Below are 25,033 nucleotides of genomic sequence, written 5' to 3'. Positions count from 1 at the left end.
TGGCCAAGAGAAGCCCAAAAATAGGGAGAATTCTATCGTCTGAAAACCATTGCAGAATACTAGCATATAAGGTACTCCAAGCTATACATTTGCTAGAAGAGTGCAACATGCTCACCTTGGGATCACGATAATGCTGTATATCATGGGTTCAGTACTCCAGTCTGGTCAGTTTTGCACTTCACCCCCACCAAATCTCACAGGTTGATAAATTGAGTATCTTGTTGTGGGTAATACTGACAGTTATGAAGCGCCCTGAAACTGGATTCCAGGTGAAAATGGCGCTATATACAAAACATCATTTATTTCAAGGCCTCGTTCCTCTGTAAGGCCACTAAACACTTCTGTCTTTTAATGTCCTTATGATGTACTGTTGTGTGTACGTTAATCTTGTACATAAAAATAAGGTAATAACTACAAAATATGCACAGAAGAAAATTAAAGTAACTTTTCAGAATGTTAGAAAAATCACACAAATAGCGATCACACAGTCATTGAAAATGCACACAAATCCAACTGGATTTAGACTCACAGGCCACAGTAGGAAACATTACCCCCAGGTGTGTTAGCCTCAGTTCTCGTAGAAATCAGTGGGGCAGTGTTAACCAATCGAGGGAAGTAAAGCGGCCTGCATACAAGGCCCCACGGATCAGAGGGACCCAAAGAAGATCTCTAATGGTGGAGACGGCCCAACCGATGGATTCCATACACCAAGTTGAACTCGTCATTCCCTAGGATGATGAACTGCAATTGTGAGCCATGAGGTCTCCAGCAGCGACTGCCACGGTTCTTGTCCGAATGCAGAGGAACCTCTTGAGCACGGAATAACTGAACCAAGGCTAGAAGCTGAGTAAAGGGACACCAAAAAAAGTAATCTCAGAACAGCACCAGTTTGAAGCCTGCAGAGGTAGCCTCAGGAGCAGCTGTTAGGGATGTTAGAGTTGTTATCTGGATAGGTAGAGTTCAACACATAAGACTCTCTGTGCTGGGAGACCAGAGCCCCTTCTTCAGCATGAACCCCGGGCCCCTAAAATGATGACTAATCAAGGAAAGTCACGCTGTTGAAGAGACTGCAGTAAACATTGTGCTCGTCAGTTAGCTGGGCAAGATCTGCAAATGAAGTCCCTGACTGTGGATTAAAGAGCCTCGTGATTTCCAGAGGATCCGTTTAAGATTAGGTGAAAAAATGGCAACTCTGCGACTTTAGATCAGAGGTGGCGCAATAGTGACTCTAGCCAGGGCCCAGGTCATGTTAATAATAAAGTGAACCAGGGCACCCAACTGGATGCCTCTCTGCCCGATGGATGTTCTCAGGGTCCCATTACACTGTTTGGTCATCGAATGAAGGGTCCAGTAGAGGCAACAGCCACGCTGGTATGCCAGAAGGATGCTGTACCCAGGTTCTGGAGTGAAGCAGTGCTCGCAATCCCTAGTAGTTTGGTCAACACTAAATGGCTGTTAGAACACTGGATCCAGCTCTTCCCACTGCATCAAGGGAAATTACCTCTGCACAAGGTGTTCCTTCTGGTCATCAGAGAGGCAAAGCTTCACAATTGGGTTTCTTGGTGTCCAAACTATTGTGGTGCAGAGCTTTAATATCATTCTCGGATCAGTCATCTCTCTGGATGCCTCAAGATCAAATCCCTGCAGATGAGAAGCATTGGTGCACTGCATCTGCTTTATTGCCTAAACCAAATGTTTGAGAATGGCTCAGCCCTCCAATCAGACACTCTTTTAGCATTCAGACATGTTATGGAGAATTTTCATTCCTTTACCAATTCCCTTAGAGACCCCCAGCTCTTTTGCTGGACTCGGGGCTTTTCATTTTTACTCCTGAGTGAGTGGGACCTTTTTGCCACTCACTCATGTGTTTTCCTGTCTATGATTTTCTATATTCCTTACTGTTTTATGGAGTCTGGTAAACTCCATCTGCTTTTGCATTGTGACACACAGCACTTCTGTGCAGTGCCACTGAGAAGTCCATTGGCCTTCTCTTAATGTTTAGCTACATTTCTTGGAGGAACTACTTTTCCCAAGAATAGTAAGATGACCCCTGTCTTACTTACCTTTAGTTCATGGGTCCAGCACACATGTGGAGTGCTGAGGGTTTACATAGTAATTCCTTTTTACCCATTCTTCATGTAACATTTTGTCACACTAACTCACTTGAATGGCTGGTGGCAATGGTTTCTTTTGTTACTACCTAGTTACATGTATCTGCAGGCTGATACCTCGACTGCAGTGCTGCACCCAAGGGTGACCATTTTCTCAAAATGGCATCTGTCTTCTTTTTTCACCATTTCTTGTTATTTAGTTTCTTCTGGGCTTTTACTCTATTGTTTGCATCAGGTTTGAGTCCTTTGTGTGTTCTGCCTTTGGCAGGCTTCTCTCCTGAAGCCTGCCCAGGCTCCAGTGTGTCTGGAAAGGAAGGAAGTGAGGGAAGGTCCCAAACCCTCACTGTCCTTTGTCTCTAGGTGTGCCTGAGTGAAACCAGTTCCAATTGGCCGGCTGGCTGTCCTGGAGGACAACCACCCTGCTGTGTGATTGACAGCCTAGGGCTGTGAATGAATGGGAACTTGCATAGAAAGCAAGGCTTTTCGGACTAAGAGCAGAGTCGACCACTGGAGTACAGCATCCGAATCTGAAGGCGAGAGAAGACGCCAGCAGCACCCTCCTGGAACGCGCGTGCCTGGTGAAGCCCTGCAGCTGTGCTCACCGCGTTTACAAATTGACAGGGAAGCCACATAAAGGCAGACTTCCTCCCTTAGGCTGGTGGGACCAACTAGCCTCCAGACAAACTCCTATTTTGGCGCAACCCCTGACTTGTTACGACTTTCCAAGGTTTCAGAAGCCCCATACCCGGGGTACCTCGACCACCTCTGAGTGCATTGTCTTCCGAAGTCCGAATCCGGCCAGATCTTAGTGGGCATCTAGAGGACACTACAGAAGCAAGAAATCCACGTCCAGAGTCCCCACGCCAGAGAACAGGAACGAGGGATCAAGGAAATCCTAACCAGAGCTTTTAGCTCTTCTTTGGCGCTGAGAATTAGGTGCCAATCCCACAAAGAGCCGCTGAATCGATGGAAATCCATTGCTGCCGAGTCCCTCTCTTGAGTGCTGCCGCAGGAGCTGCCAAACGTCACCACGACCAAGGACCAGGAATAAGGGTCTGCTGCATTGCATCGTGAAGGCGCCAGGCTGGAACAACTTCATTTCAAAGGTACTGTGGGGATTGAGGTACATTATCCTTTTGACATCGGGCATGCTTCCTATCTTTGGGAGTGACGTTTAACCCTACACTAAGTTGACCTCAACTTACCTGCATTGGCCTTACAGCTTGTGCTTTCTAAAGGTGACTCCTCTTGAGTTGCTGTGATTTCTCTTTTTAACACTGACTATTTAAGAACATTTGTCTAGAAGAAGAGCATCAGAAGTTTGACTTTGGCTGTCCTGGCTCCCTACAGGCCTCCTTTGGAACCTTTTGGCTTTCACAGTGCTTGTTCCTTTACAGGTTTTAAATGTTGAACACTTTAATGCTGGGATAACAGACTGCCTGCATCCCTTTGGGAGAATCTAACTGTTCTTATAACCTATCAGTTTGTTCCAATCTAATCCTAACCTCTCCTTCCTTGAAAACTCAATATTGCAAAGGTGATACTATATAAATGCTATACTGACCTCAAATGATGTCACCTCTGGGTGCTGGAACATGTGTAACATATGAACAAATTACTTGCCTGCTTTATTGTTCACTGTTTGAATTGAATCCCAACTTGGGATTAATGTTACAGGTAATTAGCGCTTTTTAAAGAATGCTTTAAATATCTTTGTGTATAAATACATTATTTTATAACTAAGTGTGTAAGTGTTTACTTGGATACCTGTATTTACTGATTTCATTTACAGCTGTACAGCTCACATTGCTCCTCTTTAGATAAGACTGGCTGCTTAGTCACACTACCAACTTGTGTAGTACAGGCCTATATTAAAAGGTGGGTTCCTACTACCAAGATATAAGTCTTGTGTAGTTACACACCAGTTGGACTGCACTAATTCTTACCTAACAAGACATCTGACTTTAAGCAAAACCGTGCTGACAACCACACTGAAACATTCCATGGCTTCTTCAAACTCTGAGAATATGGCATCCCAGAATGCCCCTTGCCACTCAGAGCACCCACAGACATACTGACCGTCCTTTAAGAGATCCTGGCAAGAGATCAGGTCAGGAGCTGACCCTATGTGGTAATTCCGTTCTTCACCCAATGTCACAAAGGCAACACAGTCGCCTTGCATATGGATTTACAAACGCCTAGAGAGCCTCTATGAAGGAACATTCCTAGGAGCCAAAATGCCTACAACTCATGCTGTTGCTATTTTCAAGTACAGAGCCACCAACCAGTACAACTGTCAGGATCAGAATAAAGACTGGGAAACTAAGGGCCCCCTTGGTGGTAGCTCCCACCTTTAGGCACTGCAAGGGCCCATAAAGTGTGTTAAGGAGATTTATCATATTTATTCCAAATCCACTCTACCTGTGGGACTCCCAGCCCTTTGGACTCTTGGATCTTTTTGTCTGCTCTTCTGAATGAGGGGAGCCTTTTTCCCTGTATTCATTCTTTTTGCTGTGACCATGGGAACCCTGTTTGTTATATTTTCACTTTATTTTATGGTGTCATTTATCTCCATATTTTCTAAGGCATCTGTGATTCCTTTTTTACAGCACACAGCACCTTTTGTGTAGTGTTGCTGGGAGCCTTTTGGGCTTTAATTGTATATTCTTTTTTTTCCTTGAGAGAACCACTGTGCCCAAGGATAGAGAGAAACTTTTGATCCCCCTTACCTTTTCCTTTGTGAGATCGGCACACACCACTTTATGTGGAGTGCTGAGTGGTTACATAGTTGCATACCCTTTCTCACTGCTCCTGTAACATTTCTGTTACAGTGACAAGCATACCTGAATGGCTGCTGGGAGTAGACGTGTTTGTGTATTTTTCCTACGCTGACGGTACCCACAGCCACGGTAATGCACAGTAGAGTCAATTACCCAAAATAGTGTCCCCCTTTTTTGCCATCTCTTGTGTCCTTGTCCTTTCTTGGTCCTTCTGTCTTTCTGGGTGGGGGAGGTCATGGTTTGACTTTTGCAGTTGTCAGGAATCCTTTGTGAAGCCTGCTGAGGCTCTAGTGCGTCTGTGAGCACAGGAAGCAGGAGAGGAGTCCGAAACACTGCTGTGCTTTGTCTTCTGGAATGCCTGCCTGGACCCAGTTCCTAACTGGGAGACTGGCGGTCCTAATACAACAGCCACCCACCAGAGTTTGAATGTTGCATGACTGTTGATTGGCTGGGTTCCTGGATAAAAGTCGAGGATACTGAGGCAAAAGACAAGTCGATCACTGGAACAGAGGAATTGAAGATGACCAGAGATGCCTGCAGCACCTTCTAGCAACCGGAGAAGCCAGCTGAAGTGATCGCTGCTATCCTGACCCTGTTTTCGTATCGACAGGGAAGCTCTGACGAGGACGACTTCCTCTCTTGGGCTGGTGGGCATAATCGGGCCTAAGGCGACCCACAATGTGAGCCATTCCACGACATGCTGCGACCTTCCTGGGCTGAAGACTGCCAATACCCTGCGACCATCCTGCAGTGCATCGTCTTCCTGTGAACAAATTCTCCTGAAACTTTGGTGGATTCCTTGCGGACCTCCAGAGGCGAGATCCCCCTCCTCAATGTCCCCTCGCCAGAGTGCAGGACCGGGCAAGCAAGGTTTATCTTTCGGACGAGAACTGTTCTTTGTTGGAGTCCGTGAAAAGAGCCAAAACCACAGGCCTGCGTGGGAGCAGGAAGCAGCCTGCTGGGAATCTCCTCTCTCGACTGCTGCTGCGAAATCCCTTCTGGAGTCCCACCTTTCGTCACCTCGACGAAGGAACAGGAGACCGCGTCCATCGCTGCTGCATCGTGGAGGCATCCAGCTGCAACTTCGTCACTCCTAAGGTACTGTGGGGCTCAAAGTAGTACTCACTTAGAGTCTTTCTGTCGCTCCTTTGTTGCTGGAGTGCTGTTCCGGTGTTTGCCTATGCACGTTCGACCAGGCGTAATGCTTGTGTGCATACAGGGAGCCTTTCCCGAGGTCCCTGAACTCTTTCTGACCACCAAAAGCGTTATAATTGCTTATTAATTCTTTGGAACGTTGCATTTTCTACAGCTGTGTCTTATCTGCTTTCCCTCAAATCTGACTTTGAAGAACTCATACCTAGATAGAGATGGACTGCTAAAGCCATAAGGGCTCTGAAAAGTAATATGTTTTGAAAAGTACTGACCTGCTATTGTTGGTGATGTTAATCATTTTTATTCCTATAACAGAATATTTTTAGTTTCTAGAACAGTGATTTTCACTTACCTGTGAAGTACATTCATCAATAATTCTTTGACATTGTGGTTTATTCACCCAAAGTATTGAAATGGTTTTCTATTGTGTTTATTAGCTTTGAAATTGTACTTCTGTATCTGAAGATTTTCCTTTACCTTTTATATATAATCTACATAATTATTTTGATATAACTACAAGTGTATATGTGTTTCTTTGGGCCTATGTATTTACAAGTTCTTTTTACTTACCTACAGCTCACATCTCCCTCCTAAAATAAGCCTGGCTGCTCTGCCATACTACCAGAACCTTGAGTAGTACAGACTTATACTAGAAGTTGGGGCTCTCAATACCAAGGGAATAGTTTTACAAGTGGACTTTAGGAAAACTGCCCTAACAAAGAACAAAGGGCCACAAACGTTAAGGTTTGCATCCCAGTGAGATCTGGATGGAACTTGCTGGAGAGAAGTTGCCAGAAACTCGCAGAAAATAAGAATAAAACATGGGGAACTCAGAGTGGGGATTCAAATTGACTTTCACCTTTAGACCAGACACTGGAACAGGCCATGCCTTTGATGCCTGAGCAGATTGCAGAATCACACACTTTATTTTTATTTTTACTGCTCCCTTTTCACATCAAGTTGTTCTGATATCTGTTTCGTTTTCCTTTCAGGGCACTATGGTGCTTTCCTGCAGGAGGAGTGGGATCTCCTGGAGAAAATGAGTGAGTGTTGCACGGTCTCCCTGCACTGCGGCATCAGCGTCTGCACATTTAGCTGATGCTAGTTCCTCATGGACTCCTCCCGTTTCTTTCCTAGTTGTGCTGGCACATGAGAAGCTGTCCGTTCCCATCACCTGCAAGATCCGCGTCTTCCCAGAAATAGAAAAAACTGTGAAATATGCACAATTGTTGGAGAAGGCTGGTTGCCAGGTAAGGAGACCCTTCAATGTGCATCTGGATACTGTGGCTTTGCTTCCTTTCCCCAGATAACCGTAAAGCAGTCCTTTCCACCCGTTGCACTTATCCCTGTCAGAAAATGAGGTCTCACTGTGTGGCTCCAGGTAAAATGACTGTGCTTCCTATCATTGTGCTATCTGATTCGAGGTAAGGAGCTTCTTCATGCTACCATTTGTGCTCTCTCCTTGTGTGCTGTGTGAGAAATCTGAGGGCGTCTTACTTCTTTCTCGGACATATCCTCTTCTCAGACCTGGGAAAGGCCAAATCTACCGGATCTTTTCCCAGGGGTTGTCTACATGAGGGATGACTACATGGGGGGAGGCAAACTAGGGGTAGGGAGTGAGGTGTCCAAGAATGGGTCGTGGCATCCCCCTTTTTCCCGTTCTAGTGAACCCCCCCATTCTCCAAGCCTTTAGAGGCTATTGCCAGTCCTTTGCCCATTTCCCCAGTAAAACATCCTTCTAAAACATACCGCATTGGTACTGAGACTAACTTCCCAAAAGGCCCACATTTAACCCCTGGGATAAAATGTAGAACTTATCAGAATACACCCACTGTCACACATTCACAGTACTTAGAGACTGGGACAAGGAAGAGGCGACTAGAAGTAGTGCACACTAACCGGTAATTTCCTCACTCTGGTACTGAGACGAGGAAAAGGCCTGAGGACAGTTGTGAAGGTCAGGCATGTCCCAATAACTATGATCTGGCAATCAGAGGTGGAACGTGCAGATTATTGGCCGGTGAAAAGAACGCTGACTACTGCAGAGAAGCCAGAAAGACCCCAAGGCCAGACAGGGTCAGGAACTGTGCAGAGCCCTATGCTGTATGTTCCCCGTTGGAAGTGGGGACCACAGAGACTTCCCCAACGCCACTGACTGCTGCAGGAAGGCCTGGAGGATGCAGGTGCTACTTGCTGGAGCTCCTAGAGAGAGAGCAGCATATGTGAACCTGAGAGTGAAACCAGAGCCCCCGTAGGAGCGGCCGCACAACAGTGAGTGACAGGGAAGGATCACCCAGGTCGGGGCGCTCCAGGGGCATGGTGTGGCTGAAGGCGGATGCCGGTCAAGTAAAAGTGTATGTAAGGAGACCTAATGCGAAATATTGAATACCGAACAAGTTGCCAAGCAAGTAATGTATTTCTTTAATGCTGAACTGAGGAAAAGATATGAAAATATTGCACAAATTAAAATGAAACGTGATGTGTATTTGTGAACGAGGTGAATTGAAAGAGACTGCATTTGCAAAAAAAGTGAAACAAACAAGTAAAAAGCAAAACACTATTGGATGATGTGAAAACAAGGTGGTAGCCAGAAGAAATACCACGAAGAAAAGTGTGAGTCACATGTTGGTAAAGGCAAGGCGCCGTTAAAGTAAACCAGAAGCTTATATGGACTTATGACACAGATACAAAAAGGAAACTTGTGTGTTGTCAAAGTCCTATGAGAAAGAATGAACTGTTGTCAAGTGCCAAGAGTTATCGGTTTTGTTACCTGTGATGGGTGGCCTGTGTGGTCCGATAAATGCGCCTACACCGAGGAACCCTTACTTGGAGGAAACCAAGGAAAGTCAAGAGGCTGATTAAGCAAGTGACAGAAACAAAAAGCAAACTAAGCAAGTTGACTTGACTGTGAATCTGAAACCAGAAGAACTGTCTTGAACTTTGGGAAGGGAGTAAAGAGCAAGCCAGAAGCCAGAAGCTGGAAGAAGCTCAGAACACTGTTTCTTTGGTGACTAACATCCCTACACATTGTTTAGCTTTTAGTTGTGAGGGCAAGAATAGGTTTTGGTCACATCCAGATTTTTAAGTTGAACTTACTGATTCAGACTATTTAGGTAGGGAAATCCCACCTTAGTATAGGGCAAGTTAGGCCCTCAACCATCCTGACAATTGAGTTAATAAAGAACTTTTGTTTGAACTTTGAATCTGTTGTCTGTGTCTTGCTTCATGATACATTCACAGCTGCCAGGCACTATGTTCTTCTCAATGCAACAGAGCAGTGAGCAGCCCTTTTGAAAATCTTGACTAGTAGCCTTTTATTTCTACATTTAATGCAGTTGTTGTAAGGCTCAGTCTGACTCTGATATATCTCTGCTAAAGGAGCGTGTGCTGCAAGCAGTGGTTTTAGTTTTGGGTATTGTTTTTTATCCTAGTTGCTGACTGTCCATGGACGCACCAAGGAGCAGAAAGGACCCATGACTGGTGTGGCATCCTGGGATCACATAAAAGCTGTCAGGCAAGTAGGCATCAGAGCTGTCTATACTAACGAGTACTACCCATAGTCGCAAGAAGCCCACTGCTACGAATGCCTGCACACACTCTAGTTCAGATGCATAAGTGTGCACCCACCTGCACGATCCATGACATTGCTACAAATATTCAAACCTACTCAATGTATACCGGTGTGCACATGAATACCAGCCCAGGGCTCCATCCTGCCTGTTACTCCATCCTAAATGTGTTTGTGATCAGATGGGGAAAAGGGTCAATAGCTGTAGTAGTCAGATAACACTTCTTTATTTTCCAAGACTTCTGAAAGTCGGTAAACAGTCTATTTTACTTCTTTCTCCAGCATGGGGTCTGGCATGGATTCACATGCTCATGAATATTCCCCGTCGTCAGGCTGGGAATCCTCGGTAAAGAAAAAACCAGTATCAGTTTCGTTTCTGATCTGTCTTTCGTAGTAATAACCAATCACTGGTCTCTGCGTCATACTGACCACAGCCAATGACTGCCCTCTACCTAAGCACCGCCTCTGGCAGCCATCTTCAGATTTTTACCGCACGTTCATGTGTTGGGATCCTCGTGCTATTGCTCTCGAGCGTTGGTGCTTTTTTTCGCGCTTTTTCACAAAAAACTTCGATTCTTTCGGTCAAAAGAGCCTCAAGCTCCACCGATCCTACATCCGATCAACGGGGACCCGTGTCGGATTCATCTGTGCCCCTCAAGGGTGAAGATTTCGTCGAGCTACGCTTCGGAGGACTCCAGAAGCTTCTCAGGCCCGGTCTCGGAGATGGCCCAGGAGAAGGGAAGCTCGACGCCCGGAAAGCTGTTCAGGGTCTGCCCTGGATGCCAGCTGCAGAACGTCTTCAAGGAGGACGAACACTCTTTCTGCCTTTACTGCCTTCATGAGGACAAGACGCACGTGGAGAAGGACTGTGCGTTTTGCGGCAACATGTCGGAACGGACCATGAAGGACCGCCATCAACGTCTCGCCAACTGGCTGGAGGGTAAGAGCCCGTCTGGCGAGAAGAAGAAGAAATCCGAGCGGTCTTCTAAGACCTTTGAGGGCGCCCGGCGACGGGGGCCCAACATAAGGCCAAGCACCGCGAGTCCGCTGGCACCGGGAGCGCCGAACGGTCGGGCTCTACGGGCGCCAGGCAGGGCGCACCCTCCCCGGCACCATCAACCACGAGCCAACGCTCTGGGTCGGGTAAGAGGAAGGCCGAGCACCCGGCGAAGCTCCTGGAGAGGCCCCGGTCGAGCTCTAAGGCAGAGGAGGAGCGTGGCAGTGCCCCCTCCCTCAAGGATAAGGCGGTGAGCGCACCTAAGGTGGTGAAGGCCTTGATCCATCCGACCAAGCCCTCTGTCGAAACGGTCGCGGCGGCCCTGGCTCAGCCTGTGGTGGCTACACCAGTGGTGGCGACCTCAGGGCCCAGAATCTCCCTGCCTCCTCGGAGGGAGTCTTCCTTTGTGCCTATCGATAGGACCCCCGTGAAACCCTCCGTGGGGAAGAAGAAGGGGGGGCAGGGCGTCGTCGTAGATTCGGCATCAACCTCAGAAGAGGAGCTGATCGAGGTCTTAAGCCACGGCCTAGGCGTGGAAGAAGGCCAGCCCGTCGGAATGGACCCCGACGCAGGTGACGACGACGACATCGTCGAGGATACCGACGGGGCCCCTGCTCGCCCGTCGGATTCCCCTCTGCCAGCGCCGCAAGACAACTCGGCGGCCATTTTGTTGGCCATACAGTCCTTATGCTCCGAGATAAGGACGAGGCTACCGTTACCGACGGAGGAACCTCTCCCGTCGGGGGATCCAGAACCGGGACCTTCTGGTGTTCCCCCTACCAAGAAAAGAAGGATCCATCCACCACCTCCTTTTAAACCGTCGCGCCCCGTCCAGCCCTCCTCCCCGTCCACCCGAGGGGATGATACGGGGACTGACACGGCAGCGACGGGTACGGACGACGAGGCATACGACGAGGATTTTCCGTCGTCGCCTCCCACCAGGGCTTCTCCGCCCGACGAGATCGGATCTTTCCACTCCATGATCTCCAGGGCTTCCGAGCTTTTCCAACTCTGCCCTGAGGAGAAGAAAAAGGAAGGCTTCCTTTATCAGCGGCGCGAGGCCAAGAGGAAGACGGTCCTCGCAGTGCCTCTGTTGGACGACATTTGGGATGAGGGCCTTTCCCTCCTCAAGAACCCTTCCACGACGCCAGCTAGAAGAGACCGGTACGAGAAAAAGTACCGGGTCCCGGACACGGCCCCCCTATGCCTCCGGGCGCAGCCTACCCCGGACTCCGTCGTCTCCGCGGCAGCCAGGAAGAAAGCGGGGGGGGGGGGTGCGGCCTCCACATCGACTTCCCCGCCGGACGGCGAGGGAAAGAAATTGGATGCTATGGGACGTAGAGTCATCTCGTCGGCAGCGACGACGATTAAAGCGGCCAACGCCTTGGCTATCGTGGCCCGCTACGACAGGGAGCTCTGGTACAAGATAGCTCCCCTGCTGGATTTTCTGCCGGACGACAAGAGGGCGGAGGCCCTTGAGATCCTGCAGGAAGGTGAGGTGGCGTCGGACCACGCCATCACCGTGGCGACGGACATCGCCGACACTGGGTTCCGCCAGCTGGCCAACGGCGTTTGCCTTCGACGTCGTGGATGGCTCAAAGCTACGGACTTTCGGCAGGACGTCCAGACCAGAGTCCTGGACATGCCCTTCGACGGGAACAACCTGTTTGGGAAGACAGTGGACGATTCCCTTCAGGCCATCAAGGCGGATACTGAGACGGCCAGGGCCCTTGGAGTCCTGCAGCAACGACGAACGCCCTTTCGGAGCGGCGGAGGCAAGGGCGCCTCCAAAGGTTCCGGCGGCGGTTTCGCTTCCTACCGTCAAGCGGCCCGCTCGTCGTCGCAAGAGGCCTACAGAGGACGAGGCAAGTCTAGCGGACCCCGCCGTCGTCGCCAAGGAGGTCAAGGCGGCAAGGCCGCGTCCAAGCAGGATTGAACCGGCCGTGGGGTCGGGCCCCCACCGGAGCACCCCGGTGGGAGGCCGGCTGGCGGGCTTCGTCAGCGTGTGGGAGTCCATCTCCACCGACCGTTGGGTGCTGGACGCCCTGGCCCGGGGCCACGCGCTCGAGTTTCAAAGGAGGTGCCCGCGCGTCCCCCCCGTGGCCAGGAAAGAACTTCACGTCCCTCAACTTCTCCTGGAGGTAAAGGCGATGCTCAGAAAGGGCGCCATCGAACTCGTCCCAAAGAGGCTTCGGGGCTCCGGAGTCTACTCGCGATACTTCCTCGTGAAGAAGAAGACGGGAGGATGGCGCCCCATCCTAGACCTGCGACGTCTGAACAAGTTCATCAAGGCGCAGAAGTTCCGGATGGTCACCCTCCAGCACGTCCTGGGTCAGCTGGAGGAAGGAGACTTCCTATCGTCGTTGGATTTGGAGGATGCCTACTTCCACATTCCCATCCTAAAGGGGCACCGAAAATTCCTCAGATTCGTGGTCCAAGGGCGTCATTACCAGTTCAAAGCCCTTCCCTTCGGACTACGGTCGGCACCCAGGGTATTCACCAAGTGCCTCGCACCGGTGGCGGCGCAGCTGCGCCGCGAGGGGATTCACGTCTACCCCTACCTGGACGACTGGCTCATCCGCGCCAAGACGAGGGAGCTCGCCGTGGTCCACACGGCAAGGACCGTCCAACTCCTCACGGACCTGGGATTCTCCGTGAACTACGCCAAATCCCACCTGGTGCCCGCGCAAGTCGCACTGTTTCTGGGAGCGAGGCTCGACACAGTGTCCCTTCTGGCCTCCCCGTCGGAGGAGAGGACCAGGACCATCTTGGGCAAGGTGCAACGGATGTTGGTGGCCGACGCGGCCAAGGTGAGGTCCATCAAGTCCCTCCTCGGGATGATGTCTTCCTGCATCTACCTCATTCCCATGTGCAGGCTACGGATGCGCCCGTTGCAAGAATTCCTGGATGCGCGCTGGATCCAGACGACGGGCAGCTTCGAGGAAAGGATCAAGCTCGACGAGAGTTTCCGACGAGCGATACGGTGGTGGGGCACCCGTGCGCATCTGACGGCGGGCATGGACTTCCAGACCCCAGCCCACCAGGAGACTGTGACCACGGATGCCTCCCTGGAAGGGTGGGGAGCGCACACCGAAAATCTGCACGCAAGAGGACTCTGGCTCCCGACGGAGAAGTCCCTGCATATCAACGTCCTGGAGCTCCGTGCAGTGTTTTGGGCCCTCAGGTCCTTCCTTCCGTCCCTCAAGGGCAAGGTGGTGAGGATCTTCACCGACAACACCACCACCATGTTTTACATCAGGAAACAGGGCGGAACCAGGTCCCCAGCGCTGTCCAAGGAGGCGCAGGACCTGTGGCATTGGGCCGTCGCCCAAGGGATTTTTCTGGTGCCGTTTCATCTGGCAGGGATAAAAAACACCATCGCCGACTCACTCAGCAGGGAGCTGCGCTCGTGCCACGAGTGGGAACTACGGCAGGATCTGGTGGATCGCCTCTTCCGACGGTGGGGCACACCCCAGATCGACCTGTTCGCGACGGCGACGAACACCAAGTGCCGGAGGTTCGCCAGCAGGTTTCCCCAGACGAGGAGCATGGGCGATGCTTTCTCGTTCCCCTGGGAGGGCCTGTTCCTCTACGCGTTCCCTCCCTTGCCTCTGCTAATCCGGCTCGTCAACCAGCTCAAGAGGTCACGGTGCAGGATGATCCTCGTCGCACCTGCGTGGCCGAGGCAGATATGGTTCCCGGACCTTTTGGACTTGTCAGCGTCCCCGCCGATCAAGCTGCCGGCGGACGCGGATCTACTCTCCAGGGAAGGAGGCGCCATCCTCCACCACGACCCGAAGTCGCTGAACTTGCAGGCCTGGCAGCGCTAGAGTTTGGAGGATACGACATACCGGCCGATTGCAGAGAGGTTCTTGCAAAGGCCAGGGCCTCCTCGACTCTTAAATGCTACGGACACAAATGGAAGAGGTTCTCTGTCTGGTGACACGCACAGAAGATTAACCCTCTACGGATTACGGCTCCCCAAGTACTGCCGTACCTGCTGACGCTGGCCAAAGCTGGTCTGGCACACGCGTCCATCAAGATCCATCTTGCTGCGATCTCCCGGTACACCAGAACCACGGGGCGGACGTCCTTGTGGTCTCATCGTCTGGTGAAGGAGTTCATGAAGGGACTGTTCAGATCGTTCCCGCCGGTGAAGGCTCCGGCCCCGGCGTGGGAGCTCAACGTGGTGCTGACCAAGCTCATGGGACCTCCGTTCGAGCCTCTGCACTCAACCCCGTTGAAGTTTCTATCGTGGAAAACAGCTTTTCTTGTGGCCATCACCTCCGCACGACGAGTGGGAGAGATCCAGGCCCTTTCCTGCAAGGCTCCGTACTTGACTTTCCACGACACGAGGGTAGTGCTCAGGACGCACCCCTCCTTCATGCCCAAAGTGCCGTCGGACTTCCATCTCAACGAACCCTTGGTGTTGCCTGTGTTCTTCCCGTCGCCTTCGTCGCCGGCTGAGAGGACTTTGCACTCGCTGGATGTGGCTAGAGCGCTGAAGTTCTACGTAGACCGCACAAAGTGTTTTCGGAAGACGTCATAACTCTTTGTGAACTTTGGACCTGTCAATCAGGGGAAGGCTCTCTCGAAGGCTTCCATTTCCAGATGGCTCTCCGGCTGTATCATGTACTGTCACCGGTTGGCAAACCGACCGCTGCCTGGCCGTCCGAGAGCCCATTCCACCAGAGCGATCGCAGCTACCACGGCGTTCCTATCTGGTGTGCCCCTGCTGGACATATGCAGGGCTGCTACGTGGAGGTCGACGCACACCTTCACGAAATTATACTGCGTCGACCGGGATTCCAGGGAGGAGTCCAGGGTCGGCCAAGCAGTGCTGCGCAACCTGTTCGCCTGAGGTGAGCCTGGTGAGGAGGTAAGATGCTTAATGTTGAGTTGATGTGATGCTTAATGTTGAGCCTTTGCCACCTCCCGTGGTTGTGCATGTGTGTACTGCTATGTATTCTTTATTCATGAGCATGTGAATCCATGCCAGACCCCATGCTGGAGAAGGAACAAGTTACTTACCTGTAACTGTTGTTCTCCAGCATGGGTCTGGCATGGATTCACATGCGAACCCTCCCGCCTACCCCTCTGCGGCTCTTCACTTGGTCATACTGCCACTTCACGTGCTTCCAAATCTGAAGATGGCTGCCAGAGGCGGTGCTTAGGTAGAGGGCAGTCATTGGCTGTGGTCAGTATGACGCAGAGACCAGTGATTGGTTATTACTACGAAAGACAGATCAGAAACGAAACTGATACTGGTTTTTTCTTTACCGAGGATTCCCAGCCTGACGACGGGGAATATTCATGAGCATGTGAATCCATGCCAGACCCATGCTGGAGAACAACAGTTACAGGTAAGTAACTTGTTCCTTCTTCCTTCAGAAAGGCTGTCCGTCAGTTTCTCCTTGTCGTTGCAGACCTGTTAGATGGAGCCCCAAATCCTTTCGCCTGTGACTTCTTTGGGTTAATTCAGCCCTCACAGGCTTTACTTTCTCAATAAGCCCAAGACTGTCTCTGCAGGCTGCTCTTCTTCCGTCCACAATTCCTGTAGCAAAAGCAATAGGAACAGCATTGGTACTGGGGTCTCGGGATCTTTAAATCCCCCACCCCCTGTTCTGATTGGTTTATGGTCCATCCTGCTCCTCCCCTCCTTCGGTTCTACTGGGTTGTGAGCCCCGCCCTGGAAAGAGATGTTTCTCTACTGTGCCGCTGTTCCCGTCCCCTCTCCTAAGGTCTGTTGCTGGCACAACGCTCTTCTGGGCCAATTCTGCCATGGATGGTCGAAAAGACTGGTTGGCTGCTGTCATGTTTGCCGGTGCAACGTTCTTCGTTCCCACAGGTGTCTCCACATCTAACATGAACTCTCGACCGGACCTGTTCCCCGCTGAGACCAGGGACTCGGGGAGGACGTATATACGAGAAAGAAAGTTGGGAGCCAGGTAAGTGAGTAGTCGTAAAGGAGAATAGCTGCTGGGGCAGAAACCATTGCAGAATACAAGGTGTTGTATCCTTGTGAACGGAAAGCCACACCAAAGGGGCATAAAATGACGACCCAATGGGTAATAATTCAAAGTATCAATAGCCCATTTCATAGCCAGGCAGGCTTTCCCGATTGTGGCGTACTTAGTTTCACTCAGCAGAAATTTACAGCTGAGAAAAAGAATATCAGCGGTCCCACAAGCTAGGTCGCTTAGGGGCTTGAGTTTACTTTAAATGATCATTTATTTTTTGTGTCATTATGCACACACACTATGATATAAAAATGCCAATAAAATGGGTCCGTGAGAGGAGAGACAAGATAAGACGGCCATCATGCAGGCCGCTGACTATTCCCCCACAGCACAAATAATTCAAACAGTTCTTGGCAACATGTAACAAAAGGCAATTTGCATTTTTATTAGTGCCTTGGCATTTTTATTTCAAGTCTGACCAAGCCTGTCACCTTGCCAAGGTGAGAATTCTACTTGGTGGTAAACCCTGTCTTACACTACAGCTTGATTTTTCTAAGCTCTCACCAAAGGAGACTTGGAAAATCTCCCTTACAATAACCATCCTTGAAGTACCACCAAATACCTCATTTGGAAATGATTGTGCATGCTGTAGAGAATCTTAGTTTATAAAAAATAAACATGTTTGTTCATCCTCTTTCAAACTGTTTAATGAAATACTGGGATGTGGTGTGGTTGGTCAGAAGGAGGAAGCAGACCAGGATGTGGCATTTTAGCAGTCATTAATTAAAATGCAAGAAAAGGCCTTGCTATCCCTAACTTTATGGGGTGCCCTATGTAGGAAAACTAATTAATGTGCTTTTCGGCAAAAGCAAAGTCCAAAAGCAAGCAAATCTATGCTCTCCCTACTACCAAGAGAAAACAACTAAAAGTCCAGGAGAATGACGCCCTGTTAGGGTAGATTTTCATTTTATATGCACAATCTCCCCGACTTGCGAGTCCCCCAGCACTTTTTTCTGGACTTGATGTTTGGTCTGTTCCCTTGAGTGAGTGGGAACCTTTTTCCACACTCACTCATTCTTTTACCCTACCTTTTGGGATACTTTGAATTTTTATAAATCTTTCTTGAGTTATACTCCTCCAAGTTTAATGACAACTGTCTTTTGACTTTTGCGTCACACAGCACTCTGTGCAGTGTTACTGGGAGCCCTTTGGGCTTCCTTTTTTTCTGTTATAGGGGGATGTTTTCTATCCTTCCTATCTTTTACTATTGCGAGACCAGCACACTCCACCTTATCTGGGGTGCTTAGGGGCTCTCTAGTATCCCCTTTCTCACTGTTCCTGTAACCTTTTGGTTACAATGACCGGTTAACCTGAATGGCTGGTGTCAGTGGTTTTATCCTACCTACCCTTTGTGCCATTTTTACTTCCAGGCTGTATTCAGTCGTCGTGACTGTGTTCTTTTCTGCAATTTCTTGTTTGCTTGTTACCTCTTGGTCTTTCTTCTGCCATGCTGGGTGGACGAGGTCCTGTTTTGACTTTTGTTTTCTGTGGCAATCCTTTGTGATGCCACCAAGGCTCCACTGTATCTGTGAGGACGGGGAAAGACTCTGAAAAACTCTGCTGTTCTTTGTCTTTTGGTGTGCCAGCCTGGCACCAGTTCCAACTTTCATCTGCTTTTCAATGGAGTGAGGTACTGTTTCCACCCTCCTGGCCATCTGTTCTCCTGCACATGTGGAGTTTGTGCCTGGCTGCTGACCGTTCCATTAGATAGGTGCACTTTCTGTGCATTACTGCACCTCCAGGGGAATTATTGAACCTAAAAAATCGAAATTTGAAAAAAAAGAAGAAAAATAAAAAGAGGAAATTTGCATAAAATTGTTGGCAAGGACTGTTTTATTTGTCATTTTCATCGTGCCGCCATTTATTGAGCTTTTGAATACCTGGTGCTACCTTGCTACTTTGAAAGCACAAGTTTTTCCCTACTATTGCTGCTTATTTGACTGTTTTTGGACCTTCCAAGATGGCCGCTGTGGTTTTCTTTGTTGTGTAGGCAGGCTGTACTGAACCACCTTTCCCTGTGCTGCACTCCCATTGGTTGCTGAGTGTTTTCTTCCATCCAATCGGGGACCGGCAGGCTTCAGCCAGCCCTCTCAGCAAAGGCCCACTTCTAAGGCCCCTGTCTGCTCCCGGAACACTAATTGGGGCCCTCCCTGCACCTTAACCACAATGATGCTGCCACCTCACTCCTCTAAGAAATCTGGACTGCCTTGACTTTGCCACCTCCAGAACTATGGGTTAGTTCCCTCCTTATGGACTCACTCCTACTGCCTTTGACTATCACTGTTCTTTCTGCTTGTTACTCCCATGTTGTCATCCTGCTGCGCAGTGCTTCCTAAAACCCTTTGCTAACATCCGATTCCAAGATTGAAAAAGTCAAATCTTGCTGTTTTTGCTTTGTGCTAAAAAGACAAATCTTGCTGCCCATTGTGAAATTCTCTGTATTTTGCTTGTATACTGTGTCTTCTCTGTAACGTGCCAGCCCAGTGACCTCACCACTCTTTGTCCCACACCTACCTGCCTTAGACCCCCCCAGCATCTCCATCCTCTCCTCACTTCCACCCCAATGGCACTTTCTGTTTCTCCTATCTTTTCCAATTGCTTCTTCATTGACTATCCTTCCCTTCTCACTAAGTCTGGTAGGAAGAAGCTCAAAAAGTATATCTTGGCCTCTAACCCTGATCTTCCTATCGCCGACGCCTATTCCAATGCTTCCGCCAGACAGACCCTTACCGACATCCTCTTTGTCGTTCCTTCGCCAGATCTATGCACTCCTCATATGGTCTCTGTGCTCTGCCCTATCTCCTCCTCTCCCATTAATGGTGGCACTCGCTGGGAAGTTCTCATGGCTTCTTTCGACTCCTCTAAAGTCATTAATGTCTACCTAAATGGCACTGTCGTGGTCCAAGGCCCTCAGGCCAATCTCCTCCTCTTTGATAGGCGCTTCCCTCGCCTCATCAATTTCCTCTCATCTCCTGCTGTCCTCTCCTCTTCCCCCTTGGCTACCTTGCCCTCTCTCTCTCCTCCTCCTCCTCCTCTGCCCCTCCTAGGGCTCTGTCTCCTCCGCAGGGCGTACCTCTGATCTGTATCCCTCCCCGGAAGGTCTTTAAGGCTGGCAACCTTCTTCATATTGCCACTCTCACTCTGCCGTCAAACACTTCTCTGGTATCTGCCACCTCCTTGAAGAACTAGACCTTGATGTCCTTGGTTTTACTGAGACATGGTTCACAGCCAGCTCTGTCACAAGCTTTTGACACTCTCCTCCCTGATGGCTACAAGATCCTCTCAGCACCCAGATCCTCCCGGTCCGGTTGGGGGGTAGCCCTGATCTTTCCTGAGTGGATTCCTGCCTCTATCATTCCCACTCAGACCTACTCCTCTTTTGAATGCCTTGTCTGTAGGCTTTCTCTCTCGCCTACCCATTCTTTCTGTGGTTACCATCTACCAGCCTCCTGGTCAAATCACCTCATTTCTCTCTGAGTGGGCAGACCTCTCCTCCTCCCTCCTGGCCTCTACCACTCAACTCCTCCTCCTCCTCCTCGGTGACCTAAATATACACTTAGACTCTACTTGCTCCTCCCCTGTACTCTTCCGTGACCTCTGCGACTCCCTCTCCCTGTCCATCCTCCCCTCTGGCCCGACTCACTCTGCAGGGCACACACTCAATGTCTTGATCTCCTCTGACCTCCCCCTCTACATCCCTCTGACCACTCCTCCCTCCTGGAGCGATCACTCCCTCCTCTCATCTCATCTCTCCCTCTCTTCCCCCCCAAGCCAAGCCTACCCCAACACTGCCACCTACCTTCTCGGACATCCGGCCCATGAAGCGTGTGTCATTTGAGGCTTTTGCCGCCACTTCCCTCCCCCCCCCTCCACCTTTGGCTGTCTCACATCCTGAAACAGCCCTGTCTCTGCTCTACTCTTCAATTTCTGATACGCTTGATGCTCTTGCCCCTGTCATGAGGATAGGTTTGAAGTCCAAAGCCAAGTGCAATTCCTGGTATGACTCTGACCTAGCTACACATAGACATAAGTGTAGGGCAGCTGAGAGGAAATGGAGGACTTCCTGTTCATCCTTTGACAAACTGACCTGTCGCCTACTACAAAGGCAATACCGACTCTCTGTCCTCACCAAGAAGACAGTCCACATTCAAGCTTGTGTCTCTGCGGCATCTAACAACTCGGCCGAACTCTTGAAAATCTGCAAGGAGCTGGCCAACCCTGCTGCAGTCTCTACCTCTCCTGTTGCCTCCCAGGCTCTCTGCAATGCCCTTGCCTCTCACTTCATTTAAAAAACCCAGGACATCCTGTCCACCCCTTCCACCCACACCCCTCTCCCTTCTCCCCTCTCCATCTGTGCTTGCTGACCCTCCTTTAGCTACCCTCCCACCATCCTTCTCGTCCTTTCCCCTTTTCACCCCTGACAAGGACGCCAGACAAGTCCGATCTCTGAAAGCCTCGTCAAAACAGGTTAATCCCTGTTCCTCTCAAACCATCAAGGACCACATTGACACCCTTGCTCCAGGACTTGCTGATTTTTGCAACCACTCCTTTGCTTCAGGATCTTTCCCCTCCCCTCTGAAGCACTCCTTTGTGCATCCTCTTCTCAAGAAGCGCACAGCTGATCCTTCTTGTCCAGCTAACTATCGCCCAATTTCCATTACTCCCTTTCTTGGCAAACTCCTGGAAAGGTTGGCCATCTCTCAGCTTAACCTTCATTCCAATTCTGTTGGCTGTCTCCATGACCACCAGTCTGGCTTCAGAGCTGCCAGAAGCATGGAAACTGCTCTCCTGAACATCTGTGAAGATCTGCTCTCCAACCTTGACTCTAACATTCTCTCTGTCCTCATCCTCCTCGATCTCTCTTCTGCCTTCGACACGGTCAACCATACCATCCTGCTCAATCGTCTCCGTGAAAACCTGGGTATCACTGATCAGGCTCTGGCCTGGCTGACCTCTTTCCTCTCAGATCGACCCTCCCAGGTCCAACTTGGGTCCTTCCTTTCATCTATCTTCCTCTCTACCTGTGGTGTTCCCCAGGGGTCTAACCTCTCGCCCTGGCTTTTTAACCAATACCTAGCAACTCTCGCCCACTGCATTGCCACTTTCTGGTGAAAATTCCAGTGCTACTCTGACGACACTCCTCATTTTCAGGCTGCCCTCTGTCACCTCCTCTCCCTCTCTCCTCTCTGATTGCCTAACTGCTATTCAAGATTGGTGTTCCGCCAATGATCTTTGTCTGAATGCCAGCAAGACGGAGATCCTCCTCATCGGCACACCTTCACCATCCTTTCCCCTCACTCTCTGGCCGGCCTCCCTTGGCCCTCCTCCTACCCCCACCTGCGAGGCTAAGAACCTCAGGGTCATCTTTGACTCCACCCTTTCCTTCTCCACCCACATCTGAGGTCTCTAAAAAGTCAGATTTCCGACTGCACCTCCTCAGAAGTACTCTGCCATTCCTCTCCTTCCCCCAGAAGCTCATGGTATCCCAAGCTCTGGTTCTCTCTAGCTTGGACTATTGTAACAGCCTCTTTCTAAATCTACCTGCCTCTACTCTCCGCCCTCCAACTAATCCAGAACAGGACTGCAAGACTTGTCCTTGGCCTCAAGCCCTGGGATCGTATCTCTCCAGCTCTGATCTCTCCACTGGCTCCCAGTGGATGCAAGGATTAAAATCAAAACCCTCTGCATTGTCCACAAGGCTTTCTGGGGCCTGGGTCCAAAATACTTCAGCTATCCCTCCTCAAATACCTCCCCTCTCGAGCTCTTCGCTCCTCTAACTCCAACTCCCTCAGAAACGAGCTGGGGGTAGACCTGTCTTCGGCTGGGGCCTGCCTCTGCAACAGCCTCCCTGCCACTCTAAAACTTGAGCAGAACCATCTCTGGTTTCGGAAGCACCCCAAGACCTTCCTCTTTTCTTCTGCCTTCGCTCCCCCTCTCACCTGCTGATCTGTTCTCTCTTGGCACTGTACACTTGGCCACCCTCTGTCCTTCGGGCCCAGGTACCTAATCACCCTGCCACCCTCCCGCCCTGCCTCCGGGCCATCCTTTGCACTGGGGTCTGTATCTGTACCCATACAGCCCCCCCTTTTTCTTCCTGCACTTATTAGACCTACCCTGTCTGCTGCCTTAAACCTAGCACTTGCAAATTGCTGGCTGCATTACCACTGTTTGTTGACTTTATTATTTATTTATTGTTAGTTATCGGTTTCTCCTCTGCTTCGCACTTTCCACTTCTCCCTCCTTCCATGCACTTTTCCCCTCCCCCTCTCCCATGCACTTGCGCGTTCTCAATGTCACTGGGCCTAGCAAGATCGCTGTTTTGTTCTCCCCTGTTCCTCTCCCTTGCCTTGTCGCGCTCTGAAACACTTGTGTACGAGCGCAATAGAAATAAAATATCAGCCACCACCCATAGTTTGAATGGTGCATGATTTGCTGTTCCTGTGTTGCTGGAGTGCTGATTTGTGTGTTTGGGAATTTTCCCATACATGTTTGCCCAGGCCTAACCTACAGGGAGCCTTCTCCGAAGTTCCTGACCCTAATTTCCAACAAAGAGTGTACTTGCTTGTTACTAAAGACTTCCTCTAGAACATGTTCGACTTTCTATAGTTTGTGCCTATGTTTTATGCCCTCCAAACTGACTCTGAGACACTTGTAACTAGATGGGGATGGACTTCGAAAGTATTTAATTACAAGAATTTACCCGATTTATGTTGGTTTTGTTTCATCCAATTTTACCTGAAACAGATATTCTAAAAGTTATTACACATGTTTTACTTACTGTGAATAATGTGTTGGTATTTCTAAGTTACTTATTTTGTGTTATAGTACTTACCTTGCTGAACAATTACTTACCTTAATGTATATATAAAATAAACCGTATTTTTATATACCTTTTAGTGTGCCAATGTTTATTTGGCCTATATGTAGACTTTAAGTTCTAAATACTAACTACAGCCCTTTCTCCCTCCTCAGATAAGCCTGATTGTTCAGCAATTGCTACCAACAAATCTTGTGTGGTTCAGGCCTATACTAAGAGTTGGAGCCCTGTGTCCCAAGAGTGAGTCTTCACAAGTCCTACTATTGGTGGACTTTTTTTAAAACTCCCTAACACTCCCTTCTCCTGGATAGGCTTCCCCAGCCTCAATAGAGGATCTTCAAATAGTTCTTGGCTATTTCTTGTACTAACTGGTTTAGTTCATGAAGGAGTCTCTCCCACCCATTTGGTGCCCCGATCCTGCTGTTCAACAATCTTGCTCTTAATGCCATTTCAGAGCTTAGCCCCTGTTGATTTACAGTCTCTTTTGAGCTTTCGGCCATCCTCTCTAGCTCATTCCATATACTGAACGTAGAGCGACCGCGATACGGACCGATCAATCAATGGGAAAAGCTGAGGTAAATATCCCACGGCATACTAAAGGACCAAACGGGAGACAGCCGCAATACGACCAAAGACAGTAAACATAGCAAACTAAGACAGAAAGACTGGAACAAATCATCAAGAGGACCAGGACCTAACTATGACCTTCCCCAACAGCCCTTAGAACAAACATAGAGAGGGAAAGGAAGCACTGCATCACGGGCCCAATGCAATGGGTGAGAAACAGAATGTTTTGCCACTACACACGGTCCACCAATATAAAGCAGGAAGCACAATGCCCCACCACACAAAACTACAACTAAACAGTCCCAAGGATGCTCAGCCCACGGAAATCAAAGAACCAGTCAGGACAGAAGGACCAAGGTCACACTAGATCACCTGAGAATAGATATCACCCACCCAGTCCCACACCTGAAGATTAGGTTCAGACGCACCCACCAATCCAAACTATACTCAATAGGATACAATTGGATCAGCGCAACACCACCAAATCGAGTCGGCCCACGAGGAACCAGCGACATCCCAACCCACAGGTATACAACTCTAACGGAATCAGAAGTACCTGAACCAGGATACAGACCCCACTAACCCAACCCTCAATCTTCTGCATACTTAAACCCACACAAATCCACACAACCATCTCTCTCCCAGCAATCCACATGCACTTTACAACACTGCATCAACAACAAACTTCACCCGCAGCACTCGAGGCCTTCATCCGATCCGATAATAGCACAAAAACCCAGCACTCAGTGTATACCGAGCTGAAGCTGCCAAAAGCACACTACTTCTCCCACTGTCCTTCTCCCCTCCTCCTGTCCAACTCTTCCCCCACCCTTCTTGTTTACAGATCCGCCAGAGGGACTGGGGACCAATTCCGTTGGTGACGATGCGCTATAGAAGTACCGCTAACATAACATAACATACTGGGACGAGTCTGAATAGTCCCAGCATGTTCCTCACTCTTGGGTATGTTCGACCCTCTATTGAGACAAGTATGAGTAACTTCAGTGTCATTTTCAATATT

General features: G+C 49.8%; 1 protein-coding gene across 3 annotated transcripts in view; it reads left to right on the top strand.

Moving 5' to 3' along the window:
- DUS1L (dihydrouridine synthase 1 like) overlaps positions 1-25,033 on the top strand; it is a 249,797-nt gene that overhangs the window by 47,729 nt on the left and 177,035 nt on the right. For all 3 annotated transcript variants that reach the window (XM_069655325.1, XM_069655324.1, XM_069655326.1), the window contains 3 exons: positions 7,036-7,086; positions 7,181-7,293; positions 9,475-9,557. In XM_069655325.1, coding sequence (XP_069511426.1) covers positions 7,036-7,086; positions 7,181-7,293; positions 9,475-9,557 — 247 coding nt within the window. The remainder of the gene's footprint in view (positions 1-7,035; positions 7,087-7,180; positions 7,294-9,474; positions 9,558-25,033) is intronic.

This window comes from Ambystoma mexicanum, chromosome 3q (genome assembly GCF_040938575.1).
Source record: "Ambystoma mexicanum isolate Mex_15411 chromosome 3q, UKY_AmexF1_1, whole genome shotgun sequence".
NCBI classification, from domain to species: domain Eukaryota; kingdom Metazoa; phylum Chordata; class Amphibia; order Caudata; family Ambystomatidae; genus Ambystoma; species Ambystoma mexicanum.
This window is presented reverse-complemented; position numbering and strand designations above follow the sequence as displayed.